The sequence below is a fragment of the Polistes dominula genome, unplaced genomic scaffold (assembly GCF_049000335.1).
Source record: "Polistes dominula isolate Pdom_NZ unplaced genomic scaffold, Pdom_raw_medaka contig_82, whole genome shotgun sequence".
Lineage (NCBI taxonomy): Eukaryota > Metazoa > Arthropoda > Insecta > Hymenoptera > Vespidae > Polistes > Polistes dominula.
Window position 1 is genome coordinate 3,092,883 of NW_028301046.1, and position 24,487 is coordinate 3,117,369.

Sequence of the window (24,487 nt, forward strand, 5' to 3'; positions counted from 1 at the left end):
CGAAAACGTTTTACGACGTTCGATATTCGATTTAGTACTACGTCTAGTGTCTAAAATCTATTTGCAAGTTTGTTTTCTCAAAAAAAAAAAAAAAAAATTCCAAGACTATACAATAATCCTAAGAATTTATTTCTAAATATAAAAAAAAAAAAAAGGAAAGAAACGTCTGCATTTTTTTCTATAAACATAAAACACATTTATTACCTAGTCTCAAAGCTACGTATAAAAAGAAGAAAAAATAAAATAATAATAATAATAATAATAATAAAAAGTTAAATCAATAATTATTTACATTATAATAGTATCTACAGTATCTGTTTGAATTACCTATACTGTCTGTCAGTTTCTTATGCATTAGGTGGTCGATAAAATTTTATTATTATTCATAGACACAATTTGTATTATTTTCTTTACCTGCCATACCTAACCATACCTACCTACTATACCTGCATATACCCTAGGGGAGCTAAAATAAATATATCAAAATATTTCAGGGACATTGTTAAAATACTAACTGAAAACTCGACAATACAACTAACAAAAATAACAAAAATTCTATCTAGAGAGTTTATCCTTGTAAAAATAATAAAAATATATATATATATATAAAAGATTCGATATATCTGTAAAGAAAAGGGTAAAAAAGAAAAAGAAAAAAAAAAAAAGAGAAAGGAGGATCTAGATAAAATGATTTGAAATTAATGACAGTACTCTGTAAGAAGACACTGTGTCAGGTCTATGTGCACGCGCTTCGTTCCTTCGTGTAGACGTAAATTGGCTGTTGGAGGAGGTGGAGAAGAAGGTGGAGGAGGAGGGCTTAAATTCCGTTTGTAATCTCTATGCTCGACGAGGCGGTATACCGAGGAAGAAACCACAGACTACGAAGCAGAACGTTGCGATCCCGAGTAGAACACGCTGAGGATACTTTCACGGTTGCTTTGTATCGATAATCGCTGGATATTAGTCGAGAGAAGCGGTCATGAGCTAGAGACGCTTTGTAACCGGCCTCAATATACCCAAACCCTACTACTATTACCACTACCTAATATTCTCAACCTTTTTTCACATCTTTATTTTCTCTCATCTTCCCTTTTTTCCATCTGATGTTAAAAGAGGGATCAGAAAAATAATATTTTTCTTTTTATTCATCTTTCGTTTCGTTTCGTTTCGTTTTTTTTTTCTATTGAATTTTCTTTTTCAATATAGACATTGTAAACAAGTGTGTAACAAGCGAAAGGAAAAATAATTATCTACATTGTATTCTATTGTTGTGTTGACAGAAGTGAAAGCTTGCTACTACTACTACTACTACTACTATCTGAATTACATATTTGGAAGAGCTTAAAACTTCTAACAGACGGATCAGATAAAATCTAAAAATGATTGAATACGTTCCTTTCTTTAAGCATTTTCACGGTAATAAAATATTTCCTTTCTATTCATAGATAAGTCGTTAAGTAAAGTATACATATAGCTCTGCCAAGAATAAATGATTTAAACGTTTAGATAAAATTGAAAAAAAAAAAAAAAAGAAAGACATCAACAAATTCTTTGAATCAAATCGTTCATTCTTGAGTCGACAAAAACGAACAGATATTTTAGAAAGTACGAATCATTTAGCTTCTCCTAACAACGACGTAGACGACGGCTAAACCTAAGACGACGAAGATGAGGATGATGACGACGACAACTTGGGAATCTCAGCTTTGAAAGTGCGACATACGTATTACGGAAGATATATTGCTTAAGTTTATAACGGTTTAGCTAATCATCGAGCTCGCGTATTCTCGTACGATAGAGACGAGAGTTATTAGCCGACGGGCTCGTAAATTTCTTAACGAAATAGCCTCCTTCTATCTCATGCGCTATGGATTTTCAAGGAGCCACCACCTGTACAACAACTTTACGTAAGTAGTATTTCGCACGATATTAAAACAAAAGATTAACGATTATCTGTCCTCTTTATTTTTACTTTATTTTACTCGATGGAAACACACCTAAATGTATTTATTAACAAAACTGAGCATATACCGTTAAATATTGTGCTAGTCATCTTATGCGGTTTGTCTATCTAAATTCACGTGTATATACGAAAATAAATAAATAACACGAAAAATCTAATACATATGATTCATATAACGGCATTTTTCAATAATGAACGTTATTTTTTAACACTAGATATACCGTCATTTTCAATATACCTATCTCTACCACACTAGTCAGACTGGTGTATACAAAAAAATGCTTTTTGAGGCTTCCAGTTTTTATTTACGCTTAAAAATTAACAAACAAATATTTAACAATAATAATTTTTAATAGATAAATGAATTTATAGTAGACATTTTTAAATAAAAAAAAACGCTTAATTATTTACTAATGTTACATGAAGTAAAAATTTTGAATTAAAATATAGCCTAACCTATCGAAATGATTGGTCTGTTATATCTAGTGTTAAATTTTATCTTGATATAAAAAAATAAATCGTTTGAAAAGAATATAATCGATGATCGTGAAAGACAAAGAAAATAAAAGAGGAAAAAAAGGCAGGTAAAGTAAGTTTTAAAGTAGTTGTACTTACCGGGTGTCGTGCCGCAGCTGCCACGGCCACAGCTGCCGCATTTATACCAGCACTGGGGTACATCTTGTGGCGAGAATTCCTCCAAGAGGGTAGGACGAGGCCGTGGCCTTCCCTGATGATACCTCCACCTCGTTGCCGTCGCTCCTCGCTATCCTTTTTTTTTCTCTTCTTCTTATATCACCGTTCTAACCTCCTCAAGTATATCCAATTGTATCCCAGATCATAGCATGTATTCACAATTATTCACTGAGATTAAGATATAATAAGAAAAACAACAAAAAATGATAATAACGTAAACGTTGCGTGTGACTTCCCTCGTTTTGAACTTTTTCAAACGCTCGATCGCGCACGCACTCTTTCTTTCTTTTTATTTTTTTTTTTGTACTCCTTTTGTATTTTATTTCACTATGGATACTCCCGTTCTCACACTCGCACAAAAATTCACTGTAATAATATTCACTGAATTTGAAAAAAAAAAATCTACGTTTCAAACTATTTTTACGTTCAATTATACGATCGAACGAAAACTAACTGTTAAATAAGAACGATCACTTTTAAATAAACACTTATGTTGTTGCACATTTGAAATCGCGTGAGAAGTTATTACCGCGTAGAAAAATAGGACCAAACGACGACCTATCCTCGACGGCGGACGGGTATCAACTAATCAACCGCAGACTCGAGAAGCTTGTCCCCACTACCGCAGCGCTCTCATCCCCACCACTCACTCGCCGCCGCACCACGTGGTCTCGAGCTTATTCCTGCCTCTCTCTTTCAACATTACCACTCTCTCCCTAACCTCACCCAGACATGGATCGTTTCTTCCGAGTCCCCTATGCTTTCCTTTTTTTTTTTATACCTCTTTCTCTCTTTCTCTCTCTCTCTCTCTATTTCTAGACTTTCTTCGCTGCATTTTTATTATATACCCTTATAGATTTAGATATTGTTATAATTGGATTGAAATTTGTAAACATAAATTTAGATATAAATAATATTGGGTTGTTCGGAAAGTAAATTTCGTTTTTCTTTAGTGAAAATGAAGACAATTTTTTCTTCGAGATTAAATTTAGGCCTTTCAAGTGGACATAATCAGTTGAATTTGATAAATTTAACTTCTCACTTATCTCACGTGTTGTTATTTGCCGGTTTGCATCTATTAATATCTTTATTATGTCAGGAAAAAATGAAATAACTTTTCGAACAACCCAATATAAAATAGAAAAAAAAACAAATACAAATCTCGATATTTTTGTGTTAACCCTTTCTTATCTTTTAAAATTAATACTAATCTATCTCATTTGGTATTTCTCCTCCGTTGAAGAAGGATAGATTGAACGTCATAATAAAAGGAAATCCGTTTCTTTCTAAGTCCCCTTTCGTTTTCCTTTCCCCTTCAGGAAAAGAAGTAATTCATCATTCCATTGGCGCGTTCGCCCTTTTCCACGCTCGAATCTATCTCGTTCAAGCTGACGAATCTTCCTTATTCAAGTTAGGATCTCTCTGTTCTGGTTCGTATCAGCCTGCAGCAGCCTTCGTTGGCACGTTTTCATTTTCGCTCTTCTTACACAGGCGGCCAACCATTTTCATCCTCGACTTCTCGCAACTCTCACTCACCCTTCTCGTTGTCTCGCTAACGACCGCGACTCTTCCTTCTTCTTATTCTCTTTTTCAACCCCGTTTCCTAGTCTCTTGTTTCTTTCACAAGGAACACGCGTATCTCTCTCTCTCTCTCTCTCTACGTTAGAAGTTTACCCGCATATACGACACTACTACAGAGAGTATAATTCAACCCTCTTCTCTTTCTTCTTTTTCTTCGGGTACGGTGCAACCTTCGACGACCTTTCCTCTCGACCCTCAACAAACAGTTATTATCACTCTGCCCTTTCTTGTGCTCGACACGGTGATACTTAATCTTGCCAGCTATTTCGTGGTAGTGTTGGTGGTGGTGGTGGTGGTGCTGTTACTACTACGAAAGTGAAGAAGGCAAACGCAACGAAGCAAGCTAAAATACTCGTCTTGTTGTTCTAAATTTAACCGAGGAACGTACTCACCATTTATCGAGCTTTTCAAAAAAAAATTCCACGCATCTACAGAAAAACATTCTCTGTATGTACTAATGCATATACGTATATAATATATATCTATGTATCTTGTAAAATTGTATACAATAATAATTAAGTCCTTATCGCGTCTACCTACTTTTATCTTATAATTAGCCATGCGTTAAGCAATTTTAAACAAAATAACGTTTAAACGACCTTGCATTGAAAAACCATTAGACAAATTTGTTAGACAATGTCGTCAGAATCATAGAATAAAGTTTCCTAGTATAATTAAATTATTTATCATTGTTAAATCGAATAATACTAATTGTGTTGTACTTGAAATAGATAAGAAATAATCTTTTAAAAGACACACACGTAAGTTTATAAAATTGGCAAAAACATATTGCAAATGTAATGATAGGTAGTACTCAAAGAAAGAACAACACCAAGGGCGACAAGTATGACGACGACGATCGTTTTAGTAGAAAAATATCGCCGTCTGTCGAAGCTCTATCGTCACGTAAATTCTTCCTCGATATCTCTCCCACGACTTATCGACGTATCGTACTCGTAGCACGGATAAAAAGCTTTGAAAGAATTATTTTATCCCTATCAGATATATTGTACGTACATATATATACATATATATATACATACTTCGTACATATGTATATACACACACGTATAGACAAAGTATTAAAAGAAAGATAAGAGTTATCGGATTGTTGACTTCCGAACGAACGACTTCTCAATATATCATCGTTCGAGTAGATCGTTTCTAGTCATCAACTATTTACGTTAGTAATTCACTCTGCAAAATAATACAACACTATGGATCTTTATCCGTTCTTTAAGAGCCTACAGAATAGATTTTTGATACGCGTGTGATAAATCATCAAGAAAAACACAAAAGATTTTGCAATATGTCTTTCTTTTAATCTCAATAAGCGATATTTTGCTAAACAGTATTTCAAGGATCGTTTTATACTAACAAAAAAATGTCATTTCTATTTCTATATATATATGCTATCTTAAAAGTTAAAACAGAAATGTTAAAAGATTACGTGACATTTTTGATAGCCTCATACATATCGACCCGGTTATCCAATCGCTTTGGCAAAGTTCATTTGAGCGAAATTTCGATATTTTGCGGTTACAGTAGAAGTGATGAGAGAGAGAGAGAGAAAAAAAAAGAAAAAAAATAGAAAGAAATAGAGAAATTGTTAACAGAAATATTCTTCTTTGCAGAGTTATATTTTGGTAATAGAATAATATTGAATTTTTTCCAAATGTTCCAAAAGATTCGAAAAAAAAAAGAAACAGAATAAAAAAAAAAATGAATAACTGAAAACAATTGTGAAAATCTCTCGAATGTCAGATAGAAACTTTGGAAAGGATGAATTCGTTCGGTAAGGCCATTGAATGTAAACGGGAATCGTCGTCACGAGGCAAACTCGATGGACCGACGAAACGTGGTAAACGTATGAAGTTCATCTCGGCAGTAGTAGGAATATGTTATAGGCTAGGTATATATGTATTACTGTTTGTATACGCATATGTGGATAGTAGGATGTGTTGGAAGAGAATGGGTGTATATACGTTTGTAGGGTGGCGCGTCATTGGTATCGTCATTGTGAGCAGTACCGTGCTCTCCCATCCATACACATAGATACAATACGTACACATAGGAGTACATTTGTGCAGTTGCCTTGTTGGAAAGCGTGTTTATTGGTTAATTGCATCATTCTTGCCAAGTGCTCGGCTGCCAATTGGCTCGGCCATCAATCGGTGCGTGGTAGGTACACGTCCGCTCGATATCCGGCGAAAGCGTTTCGCGTTACAGAGACGTCAGGATTGTATTTGAACGTGTTTGCGCCCACGTAGATCTTCCTCGATAATTTACCAACCGAACGAACAAAAATTCCTTCATCTAATAAGAATACACGGTATTAAGATAACGCGTGTTTGCTAACAATAAGTTTAATATATAGTTATATATATAATATGTACTTAGCTTACTTATTACGCGTATCTACATTTCTGTTTGTTTTTACATTTTCTAAATTAACTTTTTATCAAAGAAACCTTTTCATTCTAATCGCATTTGAAATTTTTGTCTACTCGTTAAGATAAAAATATACTTGAAAAAACACCATTCGCATCATTTACAAGTGGTCTAGATGTAATCGTTCACGAAGTAGGACAAGAAGCTCTCGTGAATTTTTGATAGGTGGTATACTATATAATATAACAGTGTACTAGATTACATTTTACCTTGTGTATGTTATAGATCGATCGAAATGAATTTAATCGTAAAACGGAAACTCTCCAAGTTATTTCCAGAAACTTCTTTTTAACTTCTTCTTATTCTCAAAAATTGTTCAGTTAGATTCGATGTAATCATATATATTCCTTGTATCTGATTGAACAATGTAAGCAGTTAGGTTCATTTTTAAATATGTAAGATTTAAAAGATGATAAAAATCCGATTCTCATCGATCGATAACAATTATATTTATAATTTAATATTTGTTCTCTCTTTCTATATATATATTTACATCTATATAATCAAGTTGTGATAAATAAGTGTAGATCGTAATTGTTATTTATAAGAGACATATGATATATCAAAGTGTGAATGAGAAAAGTCATTAGATTCGATAAAAAGATCGTGCCAACACAATGATATCTTTATAGAAAGAAATAGTAGAAATAACGGAAAGAAAATCTTGAAACGTTGAACAGAGAGAAAGTATTTCTATCTCTGTCAGCTTTTCTTTCTCCTCTCTCTCTCTCTCTCTCTCTCTCTCTCTCTCTCTACATAGATAATACACGTGTAGTAGAAATATCGGTCGGTAGCTTTGACGATTAATCATCGATAGTTCGTTAGCCTTCCAACAGGACGGATGGAAAACTCATGGAGAGAAACGATCCGATATGTTGTATCGAGTAGTAGAGTTCAGTTGAATCGTACTATCTCTCTGAAGTTGCTTTTGCGGAACGAAACTCGTTAACCCTTTCTCTCAATATTCTTGTTTTTTTTGTTTGTTTTTTTTTATCAGAAAGAGTAAAGAGTTAATAATAAAAAAAAATATTCTTTTATCTGTTAGTCCTTCTTTTTACATTTTCTTGACAATTTATCCGAGCTTATGCTCTCTGGGTAGACTTATTAATAATACTAAACGGATAGGTCTTATAATTTGTAAATAAATCATACTACTTTTTTGCTTGTTATATTTTCTTAACATTTTTCTAGAAAAGAAAAGACCAAAAAAAAAGTTAGAGAAAGAAATGCTTTGGGGATGAGTCCAAGGATGATAAACGGAGGCTTGGAACTGTACTCCCAGGAACGTAGTAGAAGTAGTAGTAGTAGTGGTAGTAGTAGTAGTATATGTCGTGTATCGAAAAAAATACGTTGCCATGCGGTAAACTCTTAACAGGGCGCTCTACCGTAGCAGTGAGTGTAATATAAAAGAGCGAACGAAAGAGAGAGAGAAAGAGAGAGAGAGAGAGAGAGAGAGAGAGAGAGAGAGAGAGAGAGAGAGGTAGAAAGCATTATAAGAAAGGGGGAAAAAAAGGAAGGTGGAACGTTGGTGGAAGCCGAGAACGAGGGTTTTCGTCGTTGCATCGAAGCGGGGCGAAATGACATTACGTACCGCGAAGGCGCGATGCAGAAAAAGCTCTCGAGCCTCGAGCGACGCTTCGTCGTCGTCGTCGTCGTCGTCGTCGTCGTCGTCGTCGTCGTCGTCGTCGTCGTAGTCGACGGTAACGAAGAGAAGGAAATAGAGAAAGATGAAAAAAGGGAGAGGGAACAGGGAAGAGAAGGACGATAGGGATGACGACGACGACGACGACGACGACGATGGTGGTAAAAAAGCGCTCGAAAAGTTCTACTATCCAGCTCCGAACGCTTGGCCGGATTCGAGCCTCGTGATTATATTCCTCTCTCTTTCTCTTTCTCTCTCTTTTTTTCTCTTTCTACACTCTTCTTCTCATCCATCGTATCACCGTGTTACGTGCGTGTGTGCACAGGTTAGTTTGACAAATTTTTCTCGACAAATGCAAACCCTCTCTGAAAAAGAAAAAGAAAAAAAAATATATATATATATATTTAAATTTTTATTATATATATATGTTTATGTATGTATGTGTGTGTATGTGTGTGTGTGTTGTTTCTCGCGTAGAGTTATTGAAAATGACTGGTACTTTTTATACAAAGTATATTTATTTTTTCATGTATCTATATATTTTTTATTCTCGTTCTTTCGTTATTTAAAAATTATGAAAATTAGGTTGAAAATTTTATAGTAGAAACAAAATTGATTATTTAATTATTTTGATTAACTACATTCGGATTATTTGTGAAATGTTTTGAAATGATTTCTTATCTAGTGGTGGGGGAAGATAGAAAAGGGATACAATAGTGATAAAACAAAACCAAAAAATTCGCTAAAGCATATGACGAGGGAGAAAACAAAATGGCTGATCAATGGAAGATCAAATTTACGTAGAAACAAGAATTTCGAATATCGGAGATCTATTCTCCTATCTTGGTTAAAAAAAAGAATGTTGAAAAAAAAAAAACAAAAAAAAAAGAACAAAATATATGAAAAAAAGGGAAGGTAGTTTGGACGTAACCAAAAAACCAGTATGTTCGGAGCGAATAAGCTTTGCGTACCTTCGTCAATTTGATTGGACTTTTAGTGAGAGAGGTGGCTAGGATAGTAGATCTTCTAGTACTATCTATCGACGGGAAGTATAATTTCCCAGCGGCGTGGAAACGGGCCGCAAGAGAGTAAACGGAAAACCGCTCACTTTTTCCTATCTGTCAGAATAGAAAAGGAGAAAATAGTTGCGACGTAGTCGGGAAATCGAGAGGCAAGGAAGAAGATGCGCTCTCGAAGAAGAAGAAGAAGAAGAAGATGAAACGAAGACAGCCGAAGCAGAGGAAGTTGGTACACGGTGCGAAATACTCTTCACTGATTTCCTTTTCTAAATATGGCTGCCTTCGACATATACCCAGTCTCTTTCTCTTTCTGATTCACTCCCCCAGTCTATCTCTGTCCTTTGTGTGGTTCTGATTCACCACCGTTCCAATAACCACCACCACCACTAATAAAAGAGTTGAGTAGAGTAGTGTATAGTAGATTATAGTATAATAAAGTAGAGTATAGTAGAGTATAGTATAGTAGAGTATGGTATAGTAGAATATAGTATAGTAGAGTATAGTATAGTAGAGTATAATATAGTAGAGTATAGTATAGTAGAGTATAGTAGAGTAAAGTAAAGTAGAGTAGAGTAGAGTAGAGTAGAGTAGAGTAGAGTAGAGTAGAGTAGAGTAGAGTAGAGTAGAGTAGAGTAAAGTAGAGTAGAGTAGAGTAGAGTAGAGTAGAGTAGAGTAAAGTAGAGTAGAGTAGAGTACAGTACAGTAGAGTAGTGAAGAGAAGAGAAGAGAAGAGAAGAGCGAGAGTCTGCTTGGGCGAAGTTCTACTTGATTGCCAAGGCGTCTTAACCTCGGCCCCGAACGTTTGTCCGCGCGGAGAAACGTGGAGTCGTCTAGTTCTCGTCTCTGAACAAAAGCATCGTCCGATGATCGGCCTATAAGAATCGCTTGTTCGTTCGCACGACCAACCTCGGCACAGGAAAAGTTCTGGGCAACGCCCAAACACGAATAAAGAGGCGTCGTCGACAGTGAAAAAGGCCAATCCTGCCGGAAGAAGACGAGCCAGTCGACCAACGAGGGCGCTCCAATCGCAATCCAAACGGCTGCTCGTTCACTCCGCGCGGACTCTTACCGTCTTCTTCTCGGTCTATCTCTCTTTCTCTTTTTCTCTTTCTTTCTTTGTCTATCTTGCTCTCACTCTCTCTCTTACTCACTACCAAGCTCTACGACCTTTATTATGTGCCTTTCCTACGCTGTGTGGACTCGTGTACTGTGCGCACATAGACGCGGTTATAACCGAGAGCAAGGTGGCTATACCTTCTTCTTTTTCTTCTCTCTCTGTCTCTTTAGCTCTCTCTTTTCAATGCGGGGAGATCCTGCACGTTGAGAAACGCCGAAGGAGGGAATCTCCTCTCCTCGTAAGCGAGACAAGGAAGAGAGAGGACGACGCGAAACGACGAACGAACGTTTCCGTAGCACGAACCGCGAAGAGAAAAAAAACGAATCAAAAGAAAAGAAAATGTTCGACGGGATAGCGGCACCCAGCCACTTACAGATCCAAACTCTCCTTCTTCGACCAATTAATACCACACCGCCTTTCGATCCCTCGTGACTTCCGAAAACTCTTTTCTCTCCTTTCTCTCTTTCTCATTTCTTCTCTTTCATTCTTTATTTCTTTTTTTATTGCTGTCCTTTTTATTTCACAAGAACCGACGGTCATCGTGTATATATGAACCTGTAGCAGATAAAAAATTGTAAACGTGTTCTAGATACAGGTACGAGACAAAGCAAAGTAAACGGTCGTTTTTTTTTATCTTTCTTTCCTTCTGTCTTTCTTTCTTTCGTTCTTTCTTTCTTTACGCTTATTCATAAAAAAGCATTTAGTTTTTTCTACATCAACGTGTTTTTTTCTCAATCGACGAGTTTTTTCTCGGTCGACAATTTTTTTTGATCGGCGGCGGCGTCGGCAGCGGCTTTTTTTCGATTGACACTTTTTTTCGCTTGAGTTTTTTTCACAAACGACTTTTAAAAAAATTACTACTTCTGCAAATCGTTCAAAGGTAAACACTTGAAAAGTGACCTAAAAAAAAATCTTTTAACTTTTCATTCAATTTAATTACTGTATACAGATACTGTGACTATGTTTCTTTTTTTTTTTGTCTTGTTTTTTTTTTGTCTTGTTTTTTTTTTTGAGAGAGAAAATAAAGGAGAAATGAGAAATTGTTTCGTAATAACAAATAAATCAAGTAACGTTTGTTCGTTTTTATTAAAACTAGAAAGCTTTATATAAAATATTTATTATATAAATTATAAAACATATATATATATATTACTTGAAAAACAATTTTAACTAGAATTTCAATTCACAAAGGAAAAAAATAAAAAAATGATCATTTTAACACTAGATATACCAGACCAATCATTTCTATAGGTTAGGCCATTTTAATTCAAAATTTCTACTTCATATAACATTTATAAATAATTAAGCGTTTTGTTATTTAAAAATGTCTATAAATCCATTTATCTATTAAAATTATTATTGTTAAGCATTTTTTGTTATTTTTTAAGAGTAAATAAAGATCGGAAGCCTCAAAGAGCATTTTTTTGTATAGACCAGTCATTTTGACTAGTGTGGTAGAGATAATGAAAATGGTGGTATATCTAATATTAAAAGAGAATAATATAAAATAAATCTGAGAAAGACGTATTATTATTTTCTGAAAATATTTGCTTGAATGAAGTATGTTCATTGTATATATGTAGTTGTAAAGTTTTGATAGAAAATGTAGAACGCGATATGTGAAATCGTGTTGAAGAAATGAAAACACAGTTTATTAGTCGAGCCCCCGGAAGAATTAGAAAAGTATGGCGGTGGGGGTTCAACGTTGAGAAATAAAATAACGATGCGGAAGGATAGGTGTGTCGTTCGAGAGAACAATTCAAACAAAAACAACGAAATAGTTAGTCGCGTGAATTTGACTATTACGCGTTTCGAGTTCGGTCGACTTGGTTGAAAAATAAAGCGTTGGCAAAAAGCGAGAAACAATCGTGCCACGTTGGCTTAAAACTCGCCTCCTGTAACCAACACGCCTACCGATTTTATACCGTTACGCTCGTATTTACGAATGCGCCATGAGCGCTTCGGCTTACCATCACGGTCATTCGATTTTCACGAAATATTCGAAAAATTGCGCGTCCGATCGCTCACAAATACACATATATATGTATATAGACCTATTTGCACGCACCCGCACGTACATGAACATGGTATGCATATATGATGTATATATGTATTTAAGCTCAGTAATTATGAAAGTAGTTTGACAATGAGTCAAACATTTCGCTTAGGTATTTTATTTCTCACACGTATAATTACATAAAAGAATTATCTCCCTCAAGAATAAATTTACACGTACTTCATTTTTCTGTGTTTGTCCTAATGTCACATTATTTCGCAAGTATAATAATACATATATATATATATATATATACCATTTTCATAATCATTGTGTTAAGTTCTTTTTGTTTTTTTTTTTGTAAGCATAATATCTTGATATATTATTTTCCTCGAATAGATTAGAAAATACAAAGAGTATAATTACTTAGAAAAAAATTGTTTGATTACTCTATAAAGAGAATAGATAAGACTTGATTTGATATTTTAAAAGTTGCAGCTTTCCGCAAACGAACATTGGCATTCGCGCGTCGTTGATTCGCTCGTTTTACGAGAAATATATCTCGTTATCGTTCCATGCATCAACGTGTCGTCCAGCGATAACACGGAATAGGACAGAAAAGGATGGGGAGGACAGCTTTTCATATCAAGGGTGTTTAATTTCGTTAACATCAATGGTAATTTGTTTAACGACTTTTGTTTCGCGTGACTTACGATCCAATATGGCCGATTGTGATTTAGAGTCTCACCGTTAAACCCTACCAATGCTCAGCTTACACTTTTACGCATTTATTTTTTACGATATAGTACATATTTTACCAACCGAAGCTCAACATATGTATTTTACCTAATTACAGGAAGATTTGGTCAATTTTTTTTTATAAGATTTTCATTATATTTTCATTGGGATGAACTGTTACTTGCAAAAGTGAAAGTGTTGAAAGCAAGTGAGGATAATGAGATTAAATTAGAAAATGTGAATGTACTAAGCAACAAAATAGATATGTATTTATATGTTATTTTAATAAATACTAAAATTTTCATTTCAAATAAGATAATAGTAATAAAAAGATACACGAATAATATATTTTTACAGTTTCACCAAAGTTAACTGTGTAGAAAGAAGACACAATCGTGCCATCTGCGATCTTATTCTTGTACTATCTAGCAAACACTACAAGATTTCTATCCTTATTCTAACGAAAAAACGAAAAAATTAATTGATTAGAAATAAAAACAAGAAGATTCCTAGAATGAAATTTGTCAAAGTTTAAGTAAATAAAAATGTTCATTATTTTTCTAACATTTTCCTTATGCATATTGCCAGAATAATATAGAAATTAATAGTGGCTAGAAAAACATTTTGTTTTGGGATTAGTAAAACTTCATGATCCCAAAAAGTTTATGCAGAAATATATGTCCTAAATGAATATGGAATTCATTGGTCGTCAAATCTTTTCTTTGCAATATTTTTAAATAAATTTATTATACTTTTATTTCATAATATTTTTGTCTTTTATATATATAAATATATTAGAAGGACTAGAATGTAATATCGTATCTGAGCATATCAATATTTGTTTATCATTTATCAGTTTATTGTGTACTTCAAAGTAGTATTTGAATTTAATGTAAAAACCGACATTACTCTCTGGCCCATCTAATATTTATATACATATATAAACAAAGAAAAAAAAAGTATATATGTATATGTATATATATGCAAGTATTATATATATATATATATATATATATCAGATATGCTAAAAATACTTTGTATAATTATTTTTTGTTGTTGCTATAAATATATACAAGAGATATACGACTCATCATCGATCACGCAAATAATTTTCTCATGTACCAACATAAAAAATGAAATGTATAATCGTGTAATTAAATCGTTAAATTAATGCATACATGTATTGTTTTTTTTTTTTATATGAACTTCATTATACGATAATGTGTAATTAATAATTTTCTTGAAATTCTGTATAAAAGTTAGTAATCCTTAAATTATTTCGAGGCTGAGATGATGAAAATATATATCTACAAAAATTACAAACGCATTTTTATGGTATTTTCGTTTCTTTTTTTTTTTTTTTTTTTTCTTGGACTTTATAACGCATTATTTAACAAAGCGTACACAACTAGTATTTCCCATATACAGTATAAGATTATAGAACACACACACACACAAATTTATATATGACCTACTTTCTATTAATTTATATGTGACAAAAAAACTTGTCGTATACATTGATAAAAATCGAACACTTTATAGATGTCATTAATTTTGATATCAACGTTTACAATACCATCAGATACGCCAAGAAAATATTTATTTTAAATATGTATAGAGTTCATAGAAAAATGAATTTTAAATAAAATTATTAATGCTTCAATGAAGAGATTATACGTATAAGAAGAATTATTTATACATGTATATATAAATATGTATCATATTATATATATATATATATAAATATATAAATAATATATACATATACATATATATATATATATATATAAATAGTATATTATATGTATGTAATATACTATTATTTATCATAATAATTGTAATAGGAATAATTAAACTATAATTGTAATAATAATAATGATAATAATAATAATAATAATAATAATAATAATAATAAAAGGTATGACAATGGGAGTATTGTGATAATAATATAATTAGTAATTATTAGTACATCTGATGAATTTACTACAACTGTAATTATTTAAATCTAATCGATAATTTGAATTTTCTCGTAATAACAATATTTCTAGCGAAAGTCATCACTTCACTATTAAAAATGTATTGATGATAATATCGATACGTTTATATAAGATGATCTCATCCTAGTGTTTAGAGTATAAAGGTAGAGCGATCGGTAGCAAATAGATTGTAAACTCTTCTTCATTTTTTTGTTTAATATCGCACAAATACATATGTAGAATGTAGCAATGTTTAAACATATTTACAAAGCGTTGAAGCGCTTTATACACTTGTAGTATAATATTAAAAGAAGTGTATCGAGATAAAAAATAAACCTCTTGGTAAAATACCAGGTAATATATAATATACATACATATATATGTATATATATATATACATATATGTATATTAAAAAACACCTTTATAATTTCAAGTAAAATGTGATATTATAGACAAATATTGTTGTCTTAATAATAATTACATTACAGATAGTAGTAGTAACGTAAAAAACAAATCGTGTATACAATACGTTATTAAAGGTTTTTTATTTCTTCATGATCATTGATTATGCTACCTAAGTTCCCCTAGATACTCTAAGTCACAAACACAGGCCATATGCAATTTTGTTTCGTCGTTTCTTTGTTGTTTAGCTTCTTTCTTTTTTTCATTACTACTTTGACGATCTTTCTTGATCTGAAAAATATTTAGTTGCGTTTGGAAAACGTAATGGATCCGGAAAATCTGGAGTACCGTATCTATGTGGATTTAAGCAGTCCCTTATTGCCTGACCAAAGGCATGTCTAACTCCAGGATCTGTAGCTACGGCAACTGCAGCTCCTTCAACTTCCTCGATTCCTGCACGACTGACACCCTCCCGAACTAAACGCTCTACTGATGCTGTTATAGCTGAGTGATTAGGAGTTGGACTGACTAATAATCGTGGCTTTTGTTGTTCGATAAGTTTGCGCCGTTTCGTTGGTAAACTACCTATGTAAGCATCACTGAAAGTTGTTACAGCACCATTCGCCACTCCTTGCATCTGTAATTGTCGTCGTTGTCTTACTCCATCGCGTGCAATTATAGGTATCCATTCCTATAATTATCATTTTTAATTACTCAAAATATAATAATGTTCATTCTCAATACTGATAAAAAAAAATATCCCTAATGAAATTATTTATTTATTCTTAAATTAAATGATTACCGAAGGTAACGACTCATGTCCTGGAAAAGTTTCTGGTATATCTTCCCCTTCATCGGGTACAGACGCTTCATTATTAGAAGTTTCTTCCAGAGTTTCTGTTTCCATTGGCTGTGACAATAAACGTTTATTCATTTTTATTTCTGTTTATATATATATAACTTTATTATAAGAATATAAATAATTCACCTCGTGTTGCGATTGTTGCTGCTGCGGTTGTGGTTGAGATTGTGATTGCTGTTGTTGTTGTTGCTGTTGTGACTGTTCTTGTGTCGAACATGTTGATTCATGTGACTCCGTAGAGGATCCCGAAGTTGTTTGTGCAGTACTATCTTTATATACGAGAAGTGGAATAATTTCGGAATCCGGTGGTTGTGGAATACGTGATGCGTAAGTGCGGAAGTGAACAATAACACTATTTAACATCCATTGCCGAAATGAGGGATTAACGGCATTAACCATACGGTACTAAAAAAAAAAATAGCAACCAATTATAACAAATAATCATATTTCTAGTTTTGAAATAATGTTATTGTAATTTACCATAAAACGGCCTACAACAGACTCTAAACTTGCTTGTCCTCCGCGAAGAGAGTGTCGAAGTACAATGCATAATTGTCTTCCCATATTATTTAAAATTGTTAATATTTCCTGTCCGAATCTTCTGTCATCAACATCTACAAATATGTAAATATATATGAATATATTATTAATATTCAATATTTTATATATTATATTTGATCAAATTTGATAATAAACTAACTCGGATCAAGTACGAGTCTTAACATTTCCTTGCAATGTCGTGATAATAATGATTCGATCGTAGAGCAAAGGTCTATGTTAGAACCACTTCTGTCTTCTGCCCTATCTAAAAGTTGCTGAAGATGTGGTCTGTAGTGTAAAATTAAACGATCCACAATTCGTTCTCGTTCATCAGGTGCAGATGAATTATTCATTATTACACAGCATAAAAATCTCAAAGGTACTCTAAGCCTAGAAATTGGTTCTGATCTTCCAAGTCTTAGTCGAACTACATCTTCTATAGTCATGTAACGTGCCTAAAATAATGTTACATGCAGTTATTTATAGTTCAACTTTTTTTGTTTTAATCAATATAATAAACTATTACGCATACTTACAAAAATCAAAGCTAGTTCAGCGAGTAAATTTTCTTCCGTAACATTCTCGCGAGTTTGTGGATCATTAATTTCTAATAAATTAGCAAGGGTCATATTTCCACCAACTAAATTACCACTGTAATATCAAATAATTTTCATATAATACTTATATTTATTTGATAATTTTGTAAAATAAACAAACATACCCTCCATCTCCCAAGATTCCTATATGAATGTTTCCATTACCAAGCATTTGCATCATATTTCCGAAACTTTCCGCTATATCGGGATCTAAAAAGATATTTTTAATTAGTATTATTATATTAGATTTAGTATTAATATTAACATTTTTATGAGATATAATATGAAAAAATTTCACCACTATTGCTGCTGTTAACGTTTATATTAGTTTGTTGTTGTCCACTTGTGCCTCCTACCATTTGACGTAAGAAATTAATTATAGGATTAGCTGCAGTATTTTGGCTAGAAGTTGGTGAAGCTGTGCTGGTAGAACTAGCAGTACTACTTGCTGTAGACGTACTTGCTGTAAAATGTAATAAACTAATGTATATTCCATCGATTTAAGTACTTAATATATATTCTACCTGTTTGTGCCTGAGGTTGAGTTTCTTGTGCAGGCGTTTGACTGGCTCTTGTAGATTGTGAACTGACTGTAACATTTGGTGTACTAGTCGGTGTACGACGTACATGATGAGAATTGCAGGGAAGAAATGGATCAAATTCGAGTCCTTGACCCATGCTCATTCCAACGCCAAGTGGATGTGCATGATGTTGATGGAAAACGTGAGGACGTGAGGTACTACGAGTTTGAGTTGCAGTAGTTGGATGAGTTCCTACGTTACTTCTGTTATAAAATTCATTATTTGATAATTACAACGTGTTCGTTGAATGAAACATAAAAAATGAATATTCTACAATCATATTATGCAATTACGTTGACATTACCGTGCTTGCGTGCTTTGTGCAGCATTAGTAGATGTATTATCCATTGTTGCAGCAACTGTTTGCTGGGTTCCTCCAGCAGTAGTAGCTGTGGTGCGTGTTGTTAATGGAACTGTAGCGATACCACCTTGCGCCATATGACCAGCAACTGCTTGCATTAAATTGCGTAGAAAATCTGGCGTAGGAGCAGAACCCCAAGGAAATATGCCAGCAGTATTTCCACTGCCTCTTCCTATTGATAATATTAACTTTAGATATGTTATATATATATTTTTTTATATATTTATACATCTAAAAGCTTTAAAATGTACGTGCCAGAGTTATTATTATTATTGTTTTCACCGGATTGATTTGGTTCGTTTCCTGAAGAGGTTTCCATATTACTATCAGGACTGACTTCCATCAATACTTCAACGTTGTTTGGCAAATCAAATACTATCATAAAAGAACAGTTGTAATATTCTTATTCGATACATATATACCTTGTATAAAATATCATTGAACAAATATAATTACCAAATTGCGATTGTGGTTGTTCTTGTGGTCGCTGTTGTTCCGATGGTTGAGATGGTGGTGTACTAGTAGATTCTTGAGGCTGATTATTATCCTCTGTTGTAACTTCGATTGATCCCGAAGCTACAACAATATCTGATTGTTGTTGGGCATTTGCTGATTCAGTAGTTTCTTCATTACCATTATTATTGTTTGCATTGCGACCATGTAAACTAATATGAGCCTAATAGACAAATTATATAAAATATAATTAATTACACATTATATCTCTTTCATGATGTATGCTCACCTCTACCTGGATCGGTACACCTGCTTGCAGAATAGCAGAATGTTGTATGATAATAGGTCGACATCGTAAATTTCGAGGTGGTTGCTGTCTCATATCAACAATTATATCACTCAAAGCATGGCAGGAATGAGACAAATAATGTAGACATTCACTAACACCATCCACAATTCTTTGAGTCTCTTCAACGACTTCTGGCGTTCCAGGCTAATGAGTAATTTTATAATGTTAGATAAATATCAATGATTATTAGGAATTTGTTTTTATGTTTACTTACTCCTGGAGGCAATGATGGATCAGCCAACATAAGTACACGGTAGCGTTCAATGTATGGTCTTAAACGATCTTGAGTACTCAATAATCTGTCTAATAAGTACCCCATTTGTGGAGGTCGTGGCAATCTAATAAATAAATAAATTGATTATTTCAATGTATTTTGTATAGCAAACAAAACAGAAGAAAAATATATCTTACTGAGTAGGTGGTCGTCTACTATTTTGTCCATTTGCATTTGATGTTCCTTGTTGATCGCTTTGTGATTGTGCAGATGATTCCATTTCAGCATCTTCTTGCGTCTCACTTGTACTTCTTCCTTCATTAACATCATCATTGCTTCCTATATAAACATTTATCAAATATTAATATATTTATGTTAAATTTTTATAATTTATTACAACTTTTACCTCTTAATAAGGTAACATTGCTGGCACCTGATGCAGAGATCGCGACTCCTAATGCAGCTGCTACAGCTTCCGAAAGTCTAGTTCCAGTTGATTGACGACCTTCTACAGTTCTGAAAATATTTCGAAGAATTAATTGATTTATTAAATTATATACTTACCAAAAGTATATTTATTAATTACAAAATGATATTATAAATAATCATTAAACGAACTTACTCTTCCTGGTCTGTTTCTATATCTTGTACTTGTATTTGCTGCGGTAATGGAGATTGATTATTTTCTGATGTGCTAGGATGTAGTGGTGCTGAAGGATCATCAAGACGATCCATCAATTCATTTGCACGATTGAGCATACGTTTAGCAACTATTAAACGACTATTCGACAGACTGTTACTTAATTGTGGCACTGGTAAACCTAACAGAGACATAAATGATGCATTATTGCAACATATGAATTACAATATTAGTAATAATTACTAACCATGTCCTTCAACAATTTCAGCTGGTACAGACATAGCACCTAAATACATAGCATTTCCATGCATTTGAGCATGACTGAAACGATAGTGCGGTCTTTGTTGATTCTGCCATCCTTGATTTTGTTGTCCTTGACTTTGCCCACTATCATTGTTTCTTTGCCCAGGCTGAGGAGGTGCACTTTGCACCAAATGTATAACTTTGCCATTTACATCTAAATGTATAATTTCATTTTATTAAATTTAATCGATTTAATTTATTAGAAATAAAAATGAACATTCATTGTTAATCTTTACCATAGTCATTCAATTTCTTATCATCTTGAAGAACTCTTCCACAATAAATAAGTCTTTGTGAATCAGCCGGCACAGCTACAGATTCTGCTATATGTTCTTTAAATCTGCGAACTGTAATTTGCTGTGGAATGCAAAGAATCATTACAAACATGTCTATTCCAGTATATTATGCATTTCGAATGTTCTAGAAAAATATCTACATTCGAAATAATTCAAAGGGGGACTATTAGAATCAATTAAAATCCCATAATCTTCACATGTTATATATATATATATGTATGAAGTAACATGGAAGAGAAGTAAAAAAAAATCAATGAATAGATATAGCTTAGAATATTCTTTTACATAGAAGAAACCTTTGTTCATGATTCAACATACATATAAAATTACAACATTATATTACAAATCTAAAAATACATGTGTATCCTTTGTGTTCATAGAATAATAAATTAAGAAAAAAAAAATAATAGTTAATTAATATTTATACGCACAGAAATAAATTACATAATATTTTATTTTCTTATTTGTTTCTTTTCTTTTATTTTAATTAAGCTTCTTAGATAGCCATAAATCAATAATTCCCTATACAGGATAATGTCAAATCAATAAAATTAATATTAGAGAGAATTCGTAAAAGTAAAAGAACGAACGAAAGAAAAATAAAAAAGAACAATGAGTAGAAGTGTATATGCAATGATATAAAAATATTATAGATAATAAACTTACGTCGTCTTCCAAAGAGAATGCATGATTCTGCGAATCTAAAGTCTTTACCGTAAGGTTGATCATGATTGATCACAATGCGGATCAAAACGGTCCTTCAATATACTAAAATAATCAAATTTGATATATAACGACGTTGTATCGCGAAACGTTTGGATGTTAATTACTCGAATAATAACGTAATATGAATCAAAATCTAATCTCACGATGTAGAGGAGTGATGCAGGTGTAATAGGTGACCAAATGATTTCACAAGAGTTATCAACGATGTCGGCTAGGTGCTACAAATAATATCTTATTCACGAAAATTTATCGCAATTAATTAAGCAAATAAATGACTCCGTTAATTAATAATGATAATAACACGTTTGAAGATCAGTTCACTCCGTTTTTCGATCGCATAGTTTGACTTATTTGAATAAAATTTCTGGATGTCAATGTAATTCACAGTAACGGGCAACACGACACACGTTATTCTACCCAGAATTCTCTTTACTATCGACACAAGGTGCGCAGCCAACATAAACGAGCTAGTAATCCCTATGCCGAAGTCGGCCTCTCTTTTTTTTTTTTCTTTCTTTTTTATTTTTCCCTTCTTTCTTAAATATTAAAAAGTAGCGTCATCTACGTCTCTAGAATTCCGTTTGGTAATGCGAGAGAGTGAGAGAGAGAGAGAGAGAGAGAAAATGAGAAATAATACGTGATTCATCGGATTTGAGAACCACTGATAACAAGCGTAGTAGTTTCCACATTTTACCGTGAGATGGCTCGCCTTGTTCGTCCCGCTTCATGCCTGACTCAATTTAAATCCCACGTGAGACACACAGCTCACTTTTAGAGGTTTATTTAAATTCCATTGAGCGACGTAGATCGCGAGAGACGTGCGTAGATCAGCTGATTCGAAAACAGAGCGTGTATTAACGACGATAAAAGGACGTTAAGACTTCAACTAAAGCCTGTACAATTAGGAAAAGTACTGCATTGACAAATAACATGGAGGATTGCGTATATACAACAGCAACGTTCCTAGCACGCCTAACGCATAATTATGCGTTGCACGAGATTTTAACGGTTGGTTGGTTGGATGGTTGGTTACTTGCTTAGATTCATTGGTTAATACTTATTTGTCGTAGTTGACGAATAATAACGTGGCGAATACGTAGATCGCGATAAGAGCTATAGTAAATACCGTTCCTACTATACTTCCTCGCCTTCTTCGTAAATGCTAATTAAGTATAATCTAACAACTCCTTAAGTCTCTCGATCGAGCACATATTAAATTACATTAATTGACGTTCTACGACGAATTACAAATTATCGCATTATCGTAGAAACGATTTGCTACTGCGAGAAAATTCGTTGTAATAGCAATAAAATAATAATAGAGTATATGGTTAGTAGTTTGTCAATCATTTTCCAGAGAAATAAGAAAAAAGAGGAACAAAAAAAGGGATCTCTAAGTCTTAAATCGACTACCGGTTGTTTGATCTTATCTTTTAAAGATTCCGCAATAATTAGAAATCATTTTTCATTTATTTTCCAGAAAGTAATCCCGCCAGGAAGAGAAGAAAAGTTATGAGAGAGACGTTAGAGAATTTCCTGGATAGTTGGCGCCAACTGTGACCTCCTTTAATGAGGCATGCTCGAGGAAGGCACGCGTTTAACTGGCACAATGTTTCTTGCGGAGAGCTCTACTCACGCTACTTGTCTGTTAGCTGATCCCCTCTCGTAAATTATTCCGCGAGGGATCAAGGCCCCGCGAGTAACAATGAACTTTTGGTGCCCTCTCATAATGTCGCGTCATCGCGAACAAATTCAATGTCATCAAATTGCTTATGTATATCGGACTCTATGTTTGCGCGTAAGTATACGTGTACCTAAAAGTATGCCTAACAAGAATGAATATGTTCCTTTCATCTTTTTATCTATTCTTCTTATACTTTTTTAGAAATAGTAGACAAATAAAAAGCGCGTGATACGAATTTTTGATGAAACAATGCAACGTGGTAAAATGCATTCATCCATAGGGACGCTTTAACGATGATAACAACCGACCTCTCGAAAGACGCTACGTCGATATTTCGCGTGAGATTCAATATTGTAAATGAAAAAAAGATGAAGAAAAAAAAACAGAGAAGAAGAAGAAGAAGAAGACTCTCGGCGATCACATTATTCAGATTAGGGCATCGACAGAGAACGAACGGCTGCGTGGATATGTGAGAAGAAACATGTCCTCTATTTCTTTCTCTCACATGAACGCAGTGTGTGAGACGTGTGTAGACATTTGTATCGGTAGAAGATAATGCATCTGATCGTGTGCACAAGCAAAGAATGTTAATGGTGGTTCGGTTTTGTATGCAGGAAGTGACGGCCGTCTCTTGTGTCGTGTAGCGGGGCCTGGCGCCCGGTGTCCGCTCGGAAAAAAGCCCCCTAACGTAAATGCTGCGATAAAGAGAGAAAGAAAAAGAAGAAAAGTGGGAGGGAGGAATATGAAAAATTGACGGATTCACCCATAGCCGCGAACCGAGGAGAGCGGCAGCAAGTTGCTCTTTTAAATCTCATCGTAAACACGCGTTCACACAGTGGCTCTCATATTCATTTATAGAACTATTTTATTTTAAGGGATGCTTTATTCAAACTTAACAAATATATTTCTTCTCGTCGATAATTATCTCTACTTGAAAAAGAATGAAATAAAATAAAAGTAGATAAGTCAATTTTTGTTCAACTTGACTTAATTATAAGCGTTACTTCTCCTTGATACAAGTCGTAGTTTATGATATTGTAAAAATAATGATAAATAATAAAATATTGATAACAAAAAGTATGATGAAGAATGAAAAAGGTAGGAGCACGTGTGTCGTTACGTGGCAAAATTCTGGCAGGTAGCTCTGAAAAAAATATGGCATATATGTATATTCTAATTCGCTACCGGTCTTTTCGGTCCCTCCTGTTAATCGTTTCTCCTCTGTTCAGAGACTCCCCCGTAAGCCCTCGGGGTTTCGTCCTGTTCCTCGTCATCGTCGTATTTCTTGAACAACAAGAAAAGG

The 24,487-nt window shown here is 33.6% G+C and overlaps 2 protein-coding genes and 3 long non-coding RNA genes across 6 annotated transcripts in view; 2 read left to right on the forward strand and 3 right to left on the reverse strand.

The window, feature by feature from the left end:
- Positions 1 to 3,251, reverse strand: part of LOC107074642 (protein groucho) — a 51,664-nt gene extending 48,413 nt beyond the window's left edge. Inside the window, exon 1 of the mRNA XM_015336273.2 lies at positions 2,579 to 3,251. Within this exon, the coding sequence (XP_015191759.2) occupies positions 2,579 to 2,641 (63 nt within the window). The 5' untranslated portion in view covers positions 2,642 to 3,251. The remainder of the gene's footprint in view (positions 1 to 2,578) is intronic.
- LOC149031630 (uncharacterized) lies at positions 1,279 to 15,517 on the forward strand. The gene is made up of 3 exons (XR_016177575.1): positions 1,279 to 1,416; positions 1,621 to 1,907; positions 12,955 to 15,517. It is a non-coding gene; the product is annotated as an uncharacterized LOC149031630 (long non-coding RNA).
- Positions 7,408 to 11,030, reverse strand: LOC149031631 (uncharacterized). Its single transcript, XR_016177574.1, has 2 exons — positions 9,302 to 11,030; positions 7,408 to 8,695 (listed from the first exon to the last, which is right to left on the reverse strand). It is a non-coding gene; the product is annotated as an uncharacterized LOC149031631 (long non-coding RNA).
- LOC107074643 (uncharacterized) lies at positions 14,539 to 21,899 on the reverse strand. Of its 2 annotated transcripts, none has more exons than XM_089175366.1 (20): positions 21,441 to 21,899; positions 20,715 to 20,835; positions 20,423 to 20,632; positions 20,158 to 20,356; positions 19,942 to 20,051; positions 19,733 to 19,874; positions 19,536 to 19,659; positions 19,262 to 19,465; positions 18,976 to 19,195; positions 18,775 to 18,894; positions 18,463 to 18,691; positions 18,102 to 18,361; positions 17,879 to 18,040; positions 17,703 to 17,787; positions 17,518 to 17,632; positions 17,142 to 17,436; positions 16,922 to 17,055; positions 16,568 to 16,846; positions 16,382 to 16,489; positions 14,539 to 16,270 (listed from the first exon to the last, which is right to left on the reverse strand). In XM_089175366.1, exons 1-20 carry the CDS (start codon positions 21,501 to 21,503, stop codon positions 15,848 to 15,850), a joined length of 3,603 nt encoding a protein of 1,200 aa, XP_089031492.1. In that variant the 5' UTR covers positions 21,504 to 21,899; the 3' UTR covers positions 14,539 to 15,847. The 2 variants fall into 2 exon arrangements, with proteins under 2 accessions (XP_089031492.1, XP_015191762.1); XM_015336276.2 differs by having other exon boundaries at positions 17,876 to 18,040; positions 21,441 to 21,898.
- A 188-nt stretch (positions 21,900 to 22,087) lies between these two features.
- On the forward strand, positions 22,088 to 24,264 carry LOC107074644 (uncharacterized). The gene is made up of 3 exons (XR_001476913.2): positions 22,088 to 22,508; positions 22,981 to 23,298; positions 23,386 to 24,264. It is a non-coding gene; the product is annotated as an uncharacterized LOC107074644 (long non-coding RNA).
- Positions 24,265 to 24,487: the final 223 nt, after the last annotated feature.

What these genes read in the sequence shown, in the direction of transcription:
- LOC107074643 (XM_015336276.2), bottom strand. Translation starts at nt 21,503, where the DNA reads ATGATCAACCTTACGGTAAAGACTTTAGATTCGCAGAATCATGCATTC. An exon ending in AGTAGACGACCACCTACTCA is followed by an intron (nt 19,660 to 19,732) that starts GTAAGATATATT and finishes TTTATTTATTAG; the next exon opens with ATTGCCACGACCTCCACAAA. An exon ending in ATCCATCATTGCCTCCAGGA is followed by an intron (nt 19,466 to 19,535) that starts GTAAGTAAACAT and finishes ATTACTCATTAG; the next exon opens with CCTGGAACGCCAGAAGTCGT.